This window comes from Acipenser ruthenus, chromosome 13, assembly GCF_902713425.1.
Source record: "Acipenser ruthenus chromosome 13, fAciRut3.2 maternal haplotype, whole genome shotgun sequence".
Taxonomy (NCBI): Eukaryota; Metazoa; Chordata; class Actinopteri; order Acipenseriformes; family Acipenseridae; genus Acipenser; species Acipenser ruthenus.
This window is the reverse complement of record NC_081201.1, coordinates 23,250,685-23,265,764: the sequence shown is the minus strand read 5'-3', so window position 1 is coordinate 23,265,764 and position 15,080 is coordinate 23,250,685. Positions and strand designations below refer to the sequence as shown.

At 35.3% G+C, this 15,080-nt stretch overlaps 1 protein-coding gene across 2 annotated transcripts; it reads right to left on the bottom strand.

Annotated features, from left to right (window-relative positions):
• Positions 1–3,943: 3,943 nt before the first annotated feature.
• On the bottom strand, positions 3,944–14,101 carry pbld (phenazine biosynthesis like protein domain containing). Of its 2 annotated transcripts, none has more exons than XM_034030469.3 (9): positions 13,961–14,101; positions 12,586–12,685; positions 8,935–9,033; positions 8,310–8,419; positions 7,546–7,575; positions 6,944–7,032; positions 6,244–6,413; positions 5,553–5,615; positions 3,944–5,050 (listed from the first exon to the last, which is right to left on the bottom strand). In XM_034030469.3, the coding sequence occupies exons 1-9, from the start codon at positions 14,042–14,044 to the stop codon at positions 4,938–4,940; spliced, it is 858 nt and encodes a 285-aa protein (XP_033886360.2). In that variant the 5' UTR covers positions 14,045–14,101; the 3' UTR covers positions 3,944–4,937. The 2 variants fall into 2 exon arrangements, with proteins under 2 accessions (XP_033886360.2, XP_058891747.1); XM_059035764.1 differs by having other exon boundaries at positions 4,881–5,073.
• Between the last annotated feature and the right edge of the window lie 979 nt (positions 14,102–15,080).

Here is a 15,080-nt window from a genome sequence, read left to right as displayed (position 1 = left end):
GCCCCTGCCATTGTGATAGCCCAAAACACACCCGCCAGCTAATTCCATAGTACATAGCGATTTAAGATTTTTGACCGTGTTTTGCTTTAGTTTTATTAATATAAGTTTGTCTGTTTCTTTTTTTTATTATTATTATTATTATTATTATTATTATTATTATTATTATTAACACACACTTGTTTTGCTTTTACTTATTCAGTTCATTTCATATGTTGATGCATGTGCGTCATGACAAGTAATACATTTGTATATATTGTGACTGGTGGCTAACTCCGTCTTAGAGAACACTATAAGAACACTTCACTTGCTTCCCGAGGGTGTTCTCTTAGCCAGACTATGGCTGCAGCAATAGATTTTTATTGGCTTTCCTTTCAGGGGTGTTTCATCAGGGAAAATCTGGAACTTTTTTTTTCAATTCCAGTATGGTGGTGTCAATATTGAATTATCGTAAGAGCATTTGCTTTTTTAATGAATGTCATTCATGCTAAATGTGACGCATTAGGAAGTTCAATCTATGGCCAAGGTACTGATTCATGATTGTATAGAATCCAAGCCAATATTACCTCGTAAGGCAAATTTATTATTATTTATTTCTTAGCAGACGCGCTTACCCAGGGCGACTTAGGCATCATTTATAATGATTTCAGTATTTTGCATTGCCGTTTTAAGATTGAATAAGACTCCAGCTTTTATTTTTATTTTTCAAAGTTGTTATTTTCCTTAACAAAAGCCAACATTTTCCAGCTTCCAAAAGGAGCGCATGAAACCTTCAGTCATGTGACCCTTTAATGTGAAGATCTACTGTGAAAAGGTTTCCCGTACAGTTTGACCTGTTGATAATGGTACACACTGACTGGGATTGTCAGTTCTGTTCAAACCTTTTTATACCTCAGTAATACGTTTTCAATGGGCTGCTTTAATGGTGTTAGTCAAATAGATACATTTGCTGCTGTGTTTAAAAAAAACAAACCAAAAAAAACCACAATTACAAACAAATGAATAATTGTTATACCTTTTTATGTTATTTTCTTAATTATTAGGTTTTGGACAGCTTTGATTTACACATTTCAATCTGTTGATAGGCTGTCGGCTGTTTTAGACAGTTTTATTGTATTTTGTATGTATCTAAAGAAAGTTAAATAGTATGCCAGTTTGCAGGTTTTTAAACAGTGTCTTTGCTTATTTAGTGTGTTTTAATGGGTCAGAATTGAGTACTGTTTTAAGCAAGTATATTGGTAAGCTCAAGTGGTAGAGAACAAAGTAACTTCATAAATCTGACCTTCTATGCACTTGTATTTCTTATATAGGTCTCGCATGTGCAGTTTTGTAAAGCACATTTGTGTGGTACTACACCAGTTTAAAGAAATCTCTGTAGGTTATCCTTTCAGGTAGTATAGCACTTCCTTGGTCATTTTACCTGAAGAGTGAAATTGTCACCACCCCTTCAGCGGGATTTTGTTCTCATTAACCAACCACCTGCTTCCCCTATTGGCTGACATGCTTTCAGCCAGTGACATGCTTTGACCCAGAAGACACTGCTGAGGTGAAATCAGGAAGTGAAACCTTACCAGACTTCCTGAGAGCATGGAACCAGAGCTGTCTTTTAACCTGGTGTGGTACAGTGATAGATGTCCTGTTTTAATATGATAATACATGTGCAGAGATGGAAATAAGACTCCTATTGCATAGCAGTTTTATCCATTCCAGGTTTTACTACGAGCTTGATTAGTCAGTGTATCGGTAACAAACACTCAGGTGTGTCTCATTAAACTCAAATGGCTCAAACTGCTACGCAATGGGAGTCTCATTTACATCCCTGCTATGTTTCTTTCAAAACTATATTAGAAACCCTGCATAGTGAATGGATGTTCCTAACAGGTAAAAGTCATTAAATTTTGTTACCTACAAACACATTTTTCATCATAATCTTCAAAATGGAATGCTAAATTCATTACTATGTTACTTAGTTATGTTTGTCTGAGATGACCCTTGGGATTTTGTCTGTTTTGTTTACTGGAGTTTATATGTATAGGACAAGGCAGTTGCTTTCATGCAAAACCCAAATGGAATCAGTAATTGAAAAATGTTCACTGATTTCAATTATGAACCCATACAGTTGCATACATTTTTAAATAACACATAAATAAGCTCACTGTTTGAAAACCATACAAATTAAATTGTATTGACTTTAACTCCAACTTTAAGTTATTTTCCTCCTCATGATAACGTAAAGAAAAGTGCACGTTCCATTTTTTTTTTCCAACAAGCTGTTACCTTGTCTTTATGATGTTGATGTGAAACAACAGTATGTTGGAACAGCCAATAAATAGTGTTCTAGACTGAGAGACATTTCCAAACTTAGAGCTTATCACACTTTACAAATGCAGTCTGATGTTAAGTCCTAAACTTAAAGGGACACCCTGTGCCCAGAAGTGTCCCTTTTAAGTTTAGTGTATCGGCAGTTAGTTTTCATAATGAAGGAAACTCATTAGAAACTAACAAAGTTAAACTAAAAACAATAAAGGTAGGCAAGGCAGTTTTGAAGCCTTACAGCAGGTACTGAACTTGCAAACAAGCCAAGTCATTTGAGCACACACAAGCAGAACAGTTGTACTCCACAGGACCCGTATGGAGCACACACCATTACCTCCACGATAACCCCAACAGTTCTGTTTCGACTGTGAAGTTAACAGCTGTGAAGAAACCAGAGATTGGTCTAGCAGTCTGGGATTTTTTTTTTTCTTCCTGATATGCAGGGTACTTCTGAAAGTGTTTTGACCTGATGTCAAACTATCTTTCTGGGAACACAGTAAGCCAGTTGTTTAAGCTGTTTTTCTTTTTTTTCTTAGATGCATGATCATCCATTACCTCTGTTCAGAACTATTCAGAAATCAAGCGAAATGGGCAGCGTTAGTAGGGTTACTTCTGATTTTAAAGTTCATCATTTTGTGAACAATGTTCTGTCATTTCAACTGGATTTTATTTTAAGAGAATTCTGTTTTTAAATGTTGTTTGTTAAAGATATTTATGTACTTACAATTTGTTTGTTGTATTTTCTATACTTGAACGAGCCACTGCGAATAAAGAAATTTTCACGTAATTGATGTTTTATGATATTTCATTCGTTATTTTTTTGTTTATGAAAGTGAGTGGGAGAGATTTTGTGTAAATATAAATAATGTTCCTGCATTAGATATTTTAAGTAATAAAGATATTACTCTACGTGAGAAATTAGTAACATACATTCCACACCATGGCCTACATCAGTGTTTCCCAACCTTTTTGTGGGACCACCTTGGTATTTATAAAACGTAACTAACCATGAGATCCCTGGGCTTTACTCTTCATTACCAGTTCAATGTTGTCATTTTACGCATTGAAAGTTGCTGAAGGCAAAGTTCCTATTTCTTTTGTTTAAAAACGTTATTTTTATTCACATTGTGAATACTTTGTAGATCAATTGCGTTTCAATTTTGCAGGTTTAAGTTTCGTTTGATAAAACCGCCTGACAAATAACTCACTGGTGTTTTGGGTCGTCCTCGGATCCAGTACATGTAAATGTAAATACCAGTGCTAGTCACCGCAACATTTCTAACGCAATTTACTGCACTGAGTCGCCAACTTTGGTCGATGTACTTATAAAAAAACACCAGAAGACGAGGTGGTGGGAAGCAATTTGAAGTAGAATTTCGTTTTGGCATAGTCTTGTGAGATTAAACCTGGTTGAATAAACCCATATGTAACATGGATGTGAAATCGAGCATTCACACTAGGTACAGTTCACAAGTCAAGTAACAAATATAGCCTAATTTTGTTTTGCATTAACTTCTATTATTGTATGCTGCTAACCTCTCTAAAAATGTATAATATGGAAATACTGTAGGGATATTCCTTTTCCTGGCAACACTAGCACATATTTTATAATGTTGAAAAAGAAAAGTACTTAAACTTTTAAATGTATTTATTTATTTTTAATTGTCATTCCAGCCTAGTTAGGAAACCAGATTACGTGTAAACAAGCAGTAGAATCACAGATTAGAAAGATGTGCATTTACGTGAATACTAGTAGGTTTTTTAATAATGCGGGTTAAAAAAAGAAGTCTGTATTTTTGACAAGACAAATGTGGCTTTATAATGTGCAAGTTATTTAGTTAGTATTTATTTGACATTGGAAAGCTGTTTCATTAATGGTGGCTTTGAAGGCGATGCTTGGTATTGAAAGGGAGCTGAAATATATAATCATTTATATAAACACACCTGTAATAAAAGAAAACTGATAAATGGGGAAAATGCAGACTACATACATAGCTTAGAATTGTATGTAATGTGGTTAAAGCTGTTTGTGTTTCTTTGTAATATATTGTAGTTGCACAACGGGTGATTCTGTAGAAATAGTTTTTTGCAAGAACTGCATAACCAAATTCTGGGAGTTGTTTGCGGACCACCTGGAGTTTACTCACGGATCACCTGGAGTTTACTCAACAGGTTGGGAACCGCTGACCTACATCCATATAAAAATGTAACTGTGGTATATGGACAGACAGACAGGTCCTTTTAATATATACCCAGATTCTGATCCTCTCCAAAATATGAAAAATGGTTCCCTAGATACTATAAAAGTGTGATATGTTGATATACTTAACCCCTCCATAGTCTGACACGCTCAATAACTACTGCTAAAGAATGTCCTAACCAAGTTTTTATAACAATTGGATACACTTTACTCTAGATAAGTAAAACTAAACTGTGACGTACATAACTCCACTATATCGAACAGCAGCACCCTTTTGAAATGTTTCACTTCCTGAGCCAATTTGAAGTCAGGGTGATGTACTGGAGAGGTTTGGCTTGGTTGATAAGGAGCAAACTGAAGTACTCTATGCATCTGACCACATTGTTTTATTATTATTTAGGCAATGTTCATTCCATTCAGGTGTTTATAGCATGAGGTTCCCACTCAGCACGGTCACGGTCTGCCCAGCCATGTCCACTCTCCCATCGCCCCTCACTGAGATCTTCAGCTGTCCTCCTCGACGAGAGCACTGACAGGCTGCACTCACAAAGGAAGAGCTGCTGTCAGTATTAGGGAAGGGAACATGGGATCGAATTCAGGTAAGATACTGTAAACCTAGTTGACTCTGTTTTTTCTTTTAGCTTTTCTTCAAAATCAGACTTGTAGATAAATGTTGAATTGTGAAATATAAAATACATTGCATAACAAGTGGCCAACAAATACAATTTACAGTTTAGACAGCGTGTCTTACCAGGGATGGCAATAAGACTCCCATTGCATTGACAGCTTGATCCATTCCTGGTTTTATTATGAGTTTATTAAGACATACCTGAGGGTGTTACTATGCACAGTGGCTTATCAAGCTGATGGTAAAACCTGGAAACTGCTATGCAATAGGAGTCTTATTTCTATCCCTGCTTTACTGGTAACGTTGATGGGCTGAATGGCTTCCTCTCATTCATAAACTTTTTTTTTCTGTTCTTTTAATAGAAAAAAATAGCATGTAACAGTAAAGGGGTTAAACCTGAATAATACTTACAAAGCATCTCTTTTTTTCCTAGTTGCTCTGACCAATAGCTGCCCAACACTGTGTGTGCAGACCCTAGAGGAGAAGGATTGCATTAGACTTTTCTAAAGCACTGTATCGACATGCATTTATTAATCCGCACACAGTGACTACTGACGTAGCATATCGCAACAGAATTCATGTGGTGAGTGTGATTTTAAAGTAAAACTGCTTCAGTAATGTTAGCTACAATGTAAAATTACAATGTACATTTTTGGAAACTCAAAAGTGTGCCTAAGTTGTTACCAGTTCTGCATCAACAGATTCCATTTCATCTTTCACAAAAAAATGTTGCAAAGTGCACTTTGGCACAAGATTATTCAACTATTAAATCTAGCCCAAAGTTTTCACATGTTAGGCAGGGGGCAGAAGGTTAGTTTTTAGTTACTTATTTACCATGACCATTAATTCAAACACCAAAGGACCAAAGTTTCTATAGAGATTTGCAAATGCATTGTAAACTGGTGCACCTTCCCTTCAAAACAGAGGAAATATTTTCTATGCATCAGTTTGGATCCCCCATGTTGTCCCAATGGTTCACGTAGGGTGTATTAATATCCATGGACCTCATATCCTTCACAACCTGTTCTGGATCCTTCACCATTTCATTTGGACAAAGGAGCAAATCTCTAAGAAAACTTGGTCCTTTCTAAATTTAACTCACCTGTGACGGGATCCTCTGGAATACCATTCCACGGAGAAAAATATCTGCAGTAAAAGTCATAGTTGCCATTTTGATTTCCTTTCAACGTGATTATCAGTCCTGCCACCTTTCCTGTGCTGTCACTTTTCATCAGAGATTCAGTATCTGGCTTCAGGCTCTCCAGCACAGACCTGAAAAAAACTGTTACTAGCCAAGCCTTCATTGTTAATTTCAGAATTGATACCCTCCCTTCAGTGAAGTGTTTCCATTGCAGAAGCCAAGGCTCCTAATACATTCTCAACTATGTTTTTAACCTTTCACTGCCAGAACCCAGATAGGATGAACATATTGTGGCTCTTTCCACGGAACAAGCATTATATCTGTGGACAACACTGAGTTTTTACAGCAAAGCACTTTTGAAAAACATGGGGACATCTCTTCTTTGTCATTCTGTTGTTGGATCTGAATACATTTGAATGAATGCAAGAAAGATTTTAAAACGAGATATAGTAAAAATGTCACAGCCTAATCAAGTCCAGAAAGTCTAAAAATGCACCATACCGGATACTTTGAGAAACTGACATTTGAGTAAAATGATAGATATTATTTAGACTGATACCAATACCACAGATACAAATATGCAAGAACATAGTCGTCTTGCTCTTCGTTGGACTCTCTCCAGGGACACAATATAAAGTTTGTTGGACAAAGTTTCTCTTACCTGTTATAAGTGTCACACAGACGTACAAGAAGTTTCTTTGTTGCACTGGAGTAGCGAACATCTTGAATAGCAAGGTCACCCACAGCTGTCTTTTAACAAAAGGCCAGATGAGATGTCTCTTTCATTCTTTTTTTATTTTTATTTTTAAAGTGAAGTTGTCAATTTCTAACCTTAAAAGAATTTACTACCATGATCAACATAAAAATGTGCCTAGCTTTGGCTGTCGGGAGCATTCAGTTCAAACGGGTGTTTTAATATTGTCAAAAATCATTTAATAGAATATAGCAGCTACGCTTATGTTTCTAGTCAGAATTAGACATGCAGATACTGGTGTCAGACAAACAAAGTTTATTACAAACCTTAACATAAGTTTAACGAGTTATTACTGGCAAAAATAATATATAATTACCTTCTTAAGTACTCTGTTCCTGTTCATTTAATGCTCAGTTTATGTAAAGCGTGACCAAAAAGTGTGAACTATTAGCCATCTTCCTTCTATTACTTACAGGTACTGGACAGACATGGGTTTATAGAAATGTATTCAAGGAGTACAGTGATGTGAATCACTGTGCAAGATGTCTGTTCCTATATCCAAAACTCACTTTAATCAGTTCTTTAACTTCCTGGGGATCCTGTTGAGAGGAGGGGAAATCAAATAAAACCCAAATATGAATTCTACTAGAGCTTGACAGCATGCTTGGTTGTTATAGTTCTACAGTGTTTTATACTGTGGTCACAGAAACATGACAGTAATGACCTACCGAAGTTCTGTAGCTGGCAAGTTAAAAATAAATACGGTTCCAATACAAACACTTTTAAAGAGATCTGCTCTGCAGTGTTCTACCTTTAGAATCGTTTCACTGTTCGAATGAACATGAGAACATAAGAAATATACATATATGAATGAGAGGAGGTCATTCGGCCCATCTAAGCTCATCTGGTTAGCTGATTGATCTCACATTTGTCAAGCTGGGTCTTAAAGGATCCAAGTGATTCTCTATCAACATGGCTAGGGAACCCATTCACTACCCTCACCACTCTGTGTAAAGAAGTGTCTCCTTCCCTCTATCCTAAGTCTATCTCCACTAAAGAATGATAAAGTGAAAAGGGTTTTAATAGTACAGTTAGTACATATTTGTGTAGGCTTAAAGGGTACATAAGGACCTTTTTCTTTGATTGTGCTACATGTTCCCATGTGTTGCTACAACTGTTTACGTAAGGTGGGTGTACGTGAGCAGGAGGATGATGGGAAATGTAGTTCTGAGAGGTCCATGCGGGTACATGGGAAGCCATGTTGAGGCAGGGAATGCAGTTTAAGTTTAAAACTGAGGTCAAAATGTAAAATATATATGTTTGTAACACTCACCTGTGGTGTTGATGTATGCATTGGGAAATCTAAGACGATATGGTCACCGGACAGTCTGGCATACAGCTCTCCACTCAGAGTTTCAAATGTGAGAGATGAGTTCGAATTTTCTGTTTTTAAAATACATTTTTAAAAATGGTTTTATGAATACAGATTATTAGGGTCATACAAAAGTCTTAAGAACAAGAAATGTTTTGAGTGGATATGTGTTGCACTTCCTGTGTCATTTTGCCTCAGAAGTTTGTTCAGGCTCAAAGCATGTCAAAGACTGAATGCATGTCAGTCAATAGGGAAAGCAGCTGGTTGGAAAGAAGTTCAAGCAAGTGCAACACTATCTGAAAACAAGTGTAGTACATTTAAAACATGTTTCAAAAATTAAATAACATGTTACATTTAAAACTGCACATTGGAGACCTATACAGCGACTGGACGTGCACAACTAGGAAGAGGTATGGAATATTGATTTTTAGCTACAATCAGTTTCATGTGAGGTATGACTCGTAGAATTATGGCTTCAATCTGCCAAGTCTTTTTTTTCCCTTCTGCAGAATTAATATGCCAACTAACTTAACCATCATATATAATGGCATACTGTAGATCAAACAAATTAAACAAATCCTCTTACTTTGTATGTAGAACAACACAGCTGCTGATGCTAAGGTTGCATGTCCGCAGAGTGGAACCTCTCTTGTTGGTGTAAACCACCTCAGCCCAAAGCGGGAAGCTTCCATAGAGGAACACAGTGTTAGTCGTGGACAGGTAACCTTATCAATGAACCAAATCACCAATACACTCTAAGCCAAACTACTGTATTTAAAATTAGGGCTTTCTTTTTCTTACTGTAAAAAAATGCATTTTATGGCATTTCACAGACTAAAAATAGATCTCACAATTTAAACATTTATTAAAGTAGAAAAAATAGCATTGTCACATTAAAAATTGGTAATTCTCAAATTATTATACAACAAATGTTCCTAAATATTTAAATGCCTACCTGAAAAACAGCAACTACTAAATTGTAGAATATTTATGTCCACTTTTTAAAGACATTCTGTTTTCACCATCAGTTAATTATCAAACAAAATGAGTCACGCGATGCTTGCTGTGGGGAAGATGTAAGTCAGAAGGTCTATCTCCTAGACTCTAATTTTATTTATTTTTTACATTTAATCCTAATAAACTCCTATACACTGTACTAAAGTGTGATTAATAGTTGTATAATGGATACTAATAACACTTCGAAACTCAACGAGTCAAAAATTCCAACCTCTGCAAAGAAAAAAGCAAAGTTAGATTCACAAACAAGAAGCCAAGTTGGAGACGCAGATGCTAGCCGTCAGTCACTTATAATGCGTGAATTCAGTGACATTAAACAGATGCTGCAGAGCTTAACAAAGGCACAACAGAAGCTGCATATAACAGGGATTGAGAAAAGGGTTTCCGGTACAGAAGACCGAATATCAAAACTGGAAGATACCATGTTTTGTCTTGAAAGTGAAGGAATTCAGGTCTGGGGCAACAAAAAAAACGACGAAATGCAGGACTTGGAGAACCGTTCCAGACGTAATAACATCAGGATTATTGGAGTGGCCGAAGGACTTGAAGGGAATAATTGTTCAGAATATGTAAGACAACTTTTATGTGAATTGTTTGGTGTAGATGTTTTGGAAACAGAAAGGCCAATGGAAATTGAACGTGCCCATCGCTCTTTGGTGCTAAAACCTCAGGAAGGGGATCGCCCACAACCTCTTATTGTCCAGTTGAGCGCCCACAACCTCTGGACATTTCTGTGCAATACTTTAGTAAGGATGGGTTTTGGAGATTATTTTGTGAATTGGATAAAGACGATATATTCATCTCCATCTGCAACAGTTAATACTGGCAATGTTCTCTCCAGCCCATTTAATCTACACAGAGGAACTAGACAAGGTTGTCCCATTTCACTTCTTTTATTTAATATAGCAATCGAAACTTTAGCAGAATGAATTCGTCAAACAGAAGTTATCCAGGGAATTGGTTGTAAAGATATGAAGAGTATAGTAATGCTATATGCAGATGACATCCGAGTTACTTGCAAGAACCGCCGTTCCTCTCTTCCATGCCTTATGGATGTAATAAATCAATACACTCATGTTTCAGGATATAAAGTAAATTGGTTAAAATCAGAAGCTATTCCCCTGTCTAAAAATTGTTTAAGTACTGAATATCAAAACTATCTATTCAGGTAGCCTGCACAAGGTATTAAATATTTGGGGATTAAAATTTCTAAAAATATCAAAGATACTGTTCAATTTAATGTGACGCCACTAATTGATAAGATTTTGGTTAAATTACAGTCCTGGAGTAAATTACCATTGTCCTTATGGGGCAGAACAGAAACCATCAAAATGTCAGATATGCTGATGGTGGCATACCTGCTGGTCATGCTTCAAATTCATATTCCATTCTCTTATTTTAAACAGATTAATGTGCTTTTCAGTAAATTTATATGGGACTATAAGAAAGCAAGGATTAATATCAATAAACTGTATAATAGTCATAATAAAGAGGTTATGAATATTTCTAATCCATATTGGTATTATTTAGTTTATCAAATGAGGCCTCTTAGAGATTGGTATGTAAAATCAAATATTCCCCCCAACATGGGTGTAAATTGTTGAAAATATTGCCTTCCCCTACAGTTTAAAAGACTTATTGTTACATGGCCCTCCAGCTGCTTTGCAGGGTAACTCTATTGTTAGATTTGCACATCATTTTCAAAAGATCAGCCCATCTTTTAAAAGACTTCAGCATGATTTAATTCAGTTCAGCACGCTGGAATAACCCAAATATTTTGTATAATAGGAAACCACGATTTAAGCTCATTTATTTGAAGAAAATGTATTTTCTTCTTTAATATCCCATATCCCAAGTGTAGAAACGAGAATTTACCAACATATAAAAATTTTTTTAGCCGATTTAATCCTGCAATATCGCTGTCCGAATTTGACTAAACTGGAGATGTTTTTATCAAATCCATTGAATTCACGAGGTTTTGTATCCAAATTTTACAAAATAATTAAAGATAATTTGTCATATAATAATATTAGTTTAAAGTCCAAATGGGAGATAGAATTAACAATTCCAATAATGGCATCATCCTGAAATAGGAGCAATAAGAATATAAAATGTTCTTCACTCAATGCCAAATTGAGATCAATTCAATACAAAATTTTAAATAGAATTCATTATACTCCTGTCAGATTATTAAAGTATGGTTTGAAACAGGCTGACGAGTGCTGGAGATGTGACTCTGGGAAAAGGAACTTTTTTACATATGTTATGGAGTTACAGCAAGCTTAATGATTATTGGACTGCTATTTTTAGACATTAGACTTATACTATACCTGTATATGTAAGAACTACCCATTGGTATTGTACCTTTTGTATTTTGACCACTTTTTCTCTCTTTTAAATGTAATGTATACCTGGAGTATATCAGATAAATATGTGTCTGTCGACTGACATTTGTGAATCACTAATGTAATACTTTAATATGTTTTGATTACATATTTGCAGAATATGTATTGTAATGAGATTTGTATTTTAAAAATAAAAGGTAATAAAATATAAATTGGAAAAAAATGATCAAACAAAAGTGTTGTCCTGGCAACCAGTATTTGGGAAGTTACTTTTAAAAACTAATTTTACAGTTACTGGAACTAGTTAAAACTTAACTTATTTACTACATTACAGAGATTTGGTCAGGCTGCAGCTTGAAATTTTCTTTGAAGTATTAGCTATCCTTACCTCCTGATGCCACTGTCAAGGAAGATGACAGAAAAATTGTGCTCACAACATGACATGCAAGGTTTGACTTGCACTGCTGAAGCATTTTATGATTTCCTTGTTATGTCTTACCCATAGTCCATTTTTAAAGGTACATTTTTTCAGGTACAATGATTTGCATTGCCACATTTCATTACCTGTCTGAAAAGGGACCCATTACAGTTACTGAAAAACAGAATCGGTTTACAGTAATGTGTGAATGCACTATACCACAACACTGGCTTTACCATGCATTATACACATGGCTATGCTTTTACTATGGGAAACTTTTATGAGGTGAAATCTAAACTCATTCATACCCTAAATTTGGGACTGTTAATTCTAACAGTGTCCTCTTTAACTCTGCTCTTTTGTATATAAATCACATGCAAAAGGTCCCCTTTTTGTAATTTTCCACTTTTTCTATGCTTTTGGTCAGTTCCAACATACTGTGTATATAAAGCATTACCTGAGCTAAACGTATCCTTAGAATTCAGCTTCTTAATGTATGCTGTCTCTGATAAATTCATTTCAGAACTGATCTTTTGGCAAATGTCATCCTGCAATTCCTGAAACGAAACCAAAGGAAATTATTTTTCAAAAAAGCCAAGCAACTCAGCCTGTGCTCGACATACTGTAGCTGTAATTCTCGTTTTGGACACTCAGCAAATGTCTCGCGCCAAAGAAAATGTTACTGGCTTTTGTTCCAGTAACAAAAAGACCCTGCAACACGCTTTGTCGTTTATCAATAGGTGAATCCGTAACAACAGTAAAGCACTTTGTTATTATTGCTGGTCAGTCAGAGGGCCTGTGCTACTGACTAGTCAAATGTTTTCAATATATAAAGTTCGTAGATAGTTAATTAACTAAACATACTTAACTAACATAATATACAAACGAGATAGAGCTAGCACATTACACCATTACATTACACCATTTTCATTTAGACAGAGCAAGAAAAGAAATATATATATATAGAGAGAGAGAGAGAGAGAGAGAGAGAGAGAGAGAGAGAGAGAGAGAGAGAGAGAGAGAGAGAGATAGCATACCTACGATATAGAAGCCTATATATAACAAGGTACTTGTTTATACTATCCAGGTAGTATTGAGGTATTAGATCCACTGCACCGATTGAAAAGGCACTGTTATCAGAACTGCAATGTTGCCCTTCCCAGTAATCACACATTTTAAGAACCATGTACTGTCTGTGTTATTCCATATCAATGATACTGACTTAGTTATATTTAAATTAAGTTTAAAGTTCACGTTAATTTATTCGGGTTTATTAAACCAACTGTAAACCAATGTGTTTGAACTGTGTTGCTACCATGATGAGGGCAGCAGTGTGGAGTAGTGGTTAGGGCTTTGGACTCTGGACCGGAGGGTTGTGGGTTGAATCCCCAGTGGGGGACACTGCTGTTGTACCCTTGAGCAAGGTACTTTACCTAGATTGCTCCAGTAAAAACCCAACTGTATATATGGGTAATTGTATGTAAAATAATGTATAATGTGATATCTTGTAACAATTGTAAGTCGCCCTGGATAAGGGCGTCTGCTAAGAAATAAATAATAATAAGAATAATGATGTAAATTTAACACGGTAAATGTGCAAGTTAATTTTGCAGTTTCCGCGTTGTATAGCCTCCGTTGAATGTATACTATGGTTTGCCGTGTTTTTAAATATGCTTACACTGTACCTCTCTGGATTTCAAAATTCTGCGGTAATTCGAAAGCAGCATTTTTCTTTTCTTGCATAATTGATGCGTGTATAGGCAGAATAATGTAGTACTCATTCATTGTAAATGAAAGCATCGCATTATAAAACAGTTGTTCACAATACTTACGTCTTCAATCAAACAGACAGCTGCAGGGTTGCCACAAAAGGGTTTGTTTGTAAAGGCATCAACAGTGAATACAGGAATCTGCATGTTTAGGCTACTTCTAAGTAACGTCCTGTACAAATGTCACCGCTAGTTTAAGTACAAAGTTAATATTTCACTGACAAAGCCATGTGTTGCAATTGGATAACCAACAGCCATGTAGACACACCTATATTTAAAGCTAAAGTGCATTAAAACATAAATATTCATATTTAATATATACTAAAAAAAACACACACACACAATTTCACCAAAACACTTTTTTTCATAATTTGTAACAAGTGCAAGTTTTAGCATACATTAATTAAATACCAATAGGCTATTAATAACAGTCCAATTTAACAATACAAATAATTGTATAATTCCCTTCCTAATTTAAACTAGCAAATTCTACCTGTTTCCAAATCGTTGATAACGAGACTTTATGAAATCTTATTTATTTATTTATTTATTGTAAAATTTTGGGAAATAAAACCCAGGATCTGCACTCTTCTGATATTTCTACTGTAGTTTTAGTTTTGGCCACAAGGTGACATCTATGGCATTTTTACTGTTGAATGATCCTGAGATATCAGTAGTATGAGATGATGACTGTACTTCTGTTGACAGGTTAAGATTCGGATATTCGTTTCAGTTAACATTCCTCTGATTATCATTGTTTATTTAATGTATTAATTATGTCAATTTGAAAGCGTTGCACATTTGCATTGGTAATCGTACAAATTTAATTTTGCCAACACGATAATACACATTTATTATGAATAATGCTTTCTGAACATAATATACATGTCACCAAAAAATTCTATTTTTTATATCGCAGCCGGAGCAAAGTAAATTTTTACTTCTAAATCAAAATTTACTACCGGCAGCAAAATACCACATGTATAACCTGCACATTTTTCATGGTCAAAATCTGATATCTGTACCAAAATTATAATCTATAGCCATAACCGTTTTTTGTTTATAGAGAGTAGTTTAAAAAGATTCTAAAAATGATATGGCATAACTAAAATTAACATTACTCATTTTCAAACTAATGTCAACATCAAATAGTATCAGAACTCACACCAGGCAAATAGCTGTA

Excerpts from the sequence above, each read along its gene's own strand:
- pbld (XM_034030469.3), bottom strand. The coding sequence starts at position 14,044 with ATGCAGATTCCTGTATTCACTGTTGATGCCTTTACAAACAAACCCTTT. Across the intron at positions 7,576-8,309 it reads TGCATACATCAACACCACAG|GATCCCCAGGAAGTTAAAGA; the intron begins GTGAGTGTTACA and ends TCCTCTCAACAG. Across the intron at positions 5,616-6,243 it reads TCCAGAGGATCCCGTCACAG|GGTCTGCACACACAGTGTTG; the intron begins GTGAGTTAAATT and ends CTTCTCCTCTAG.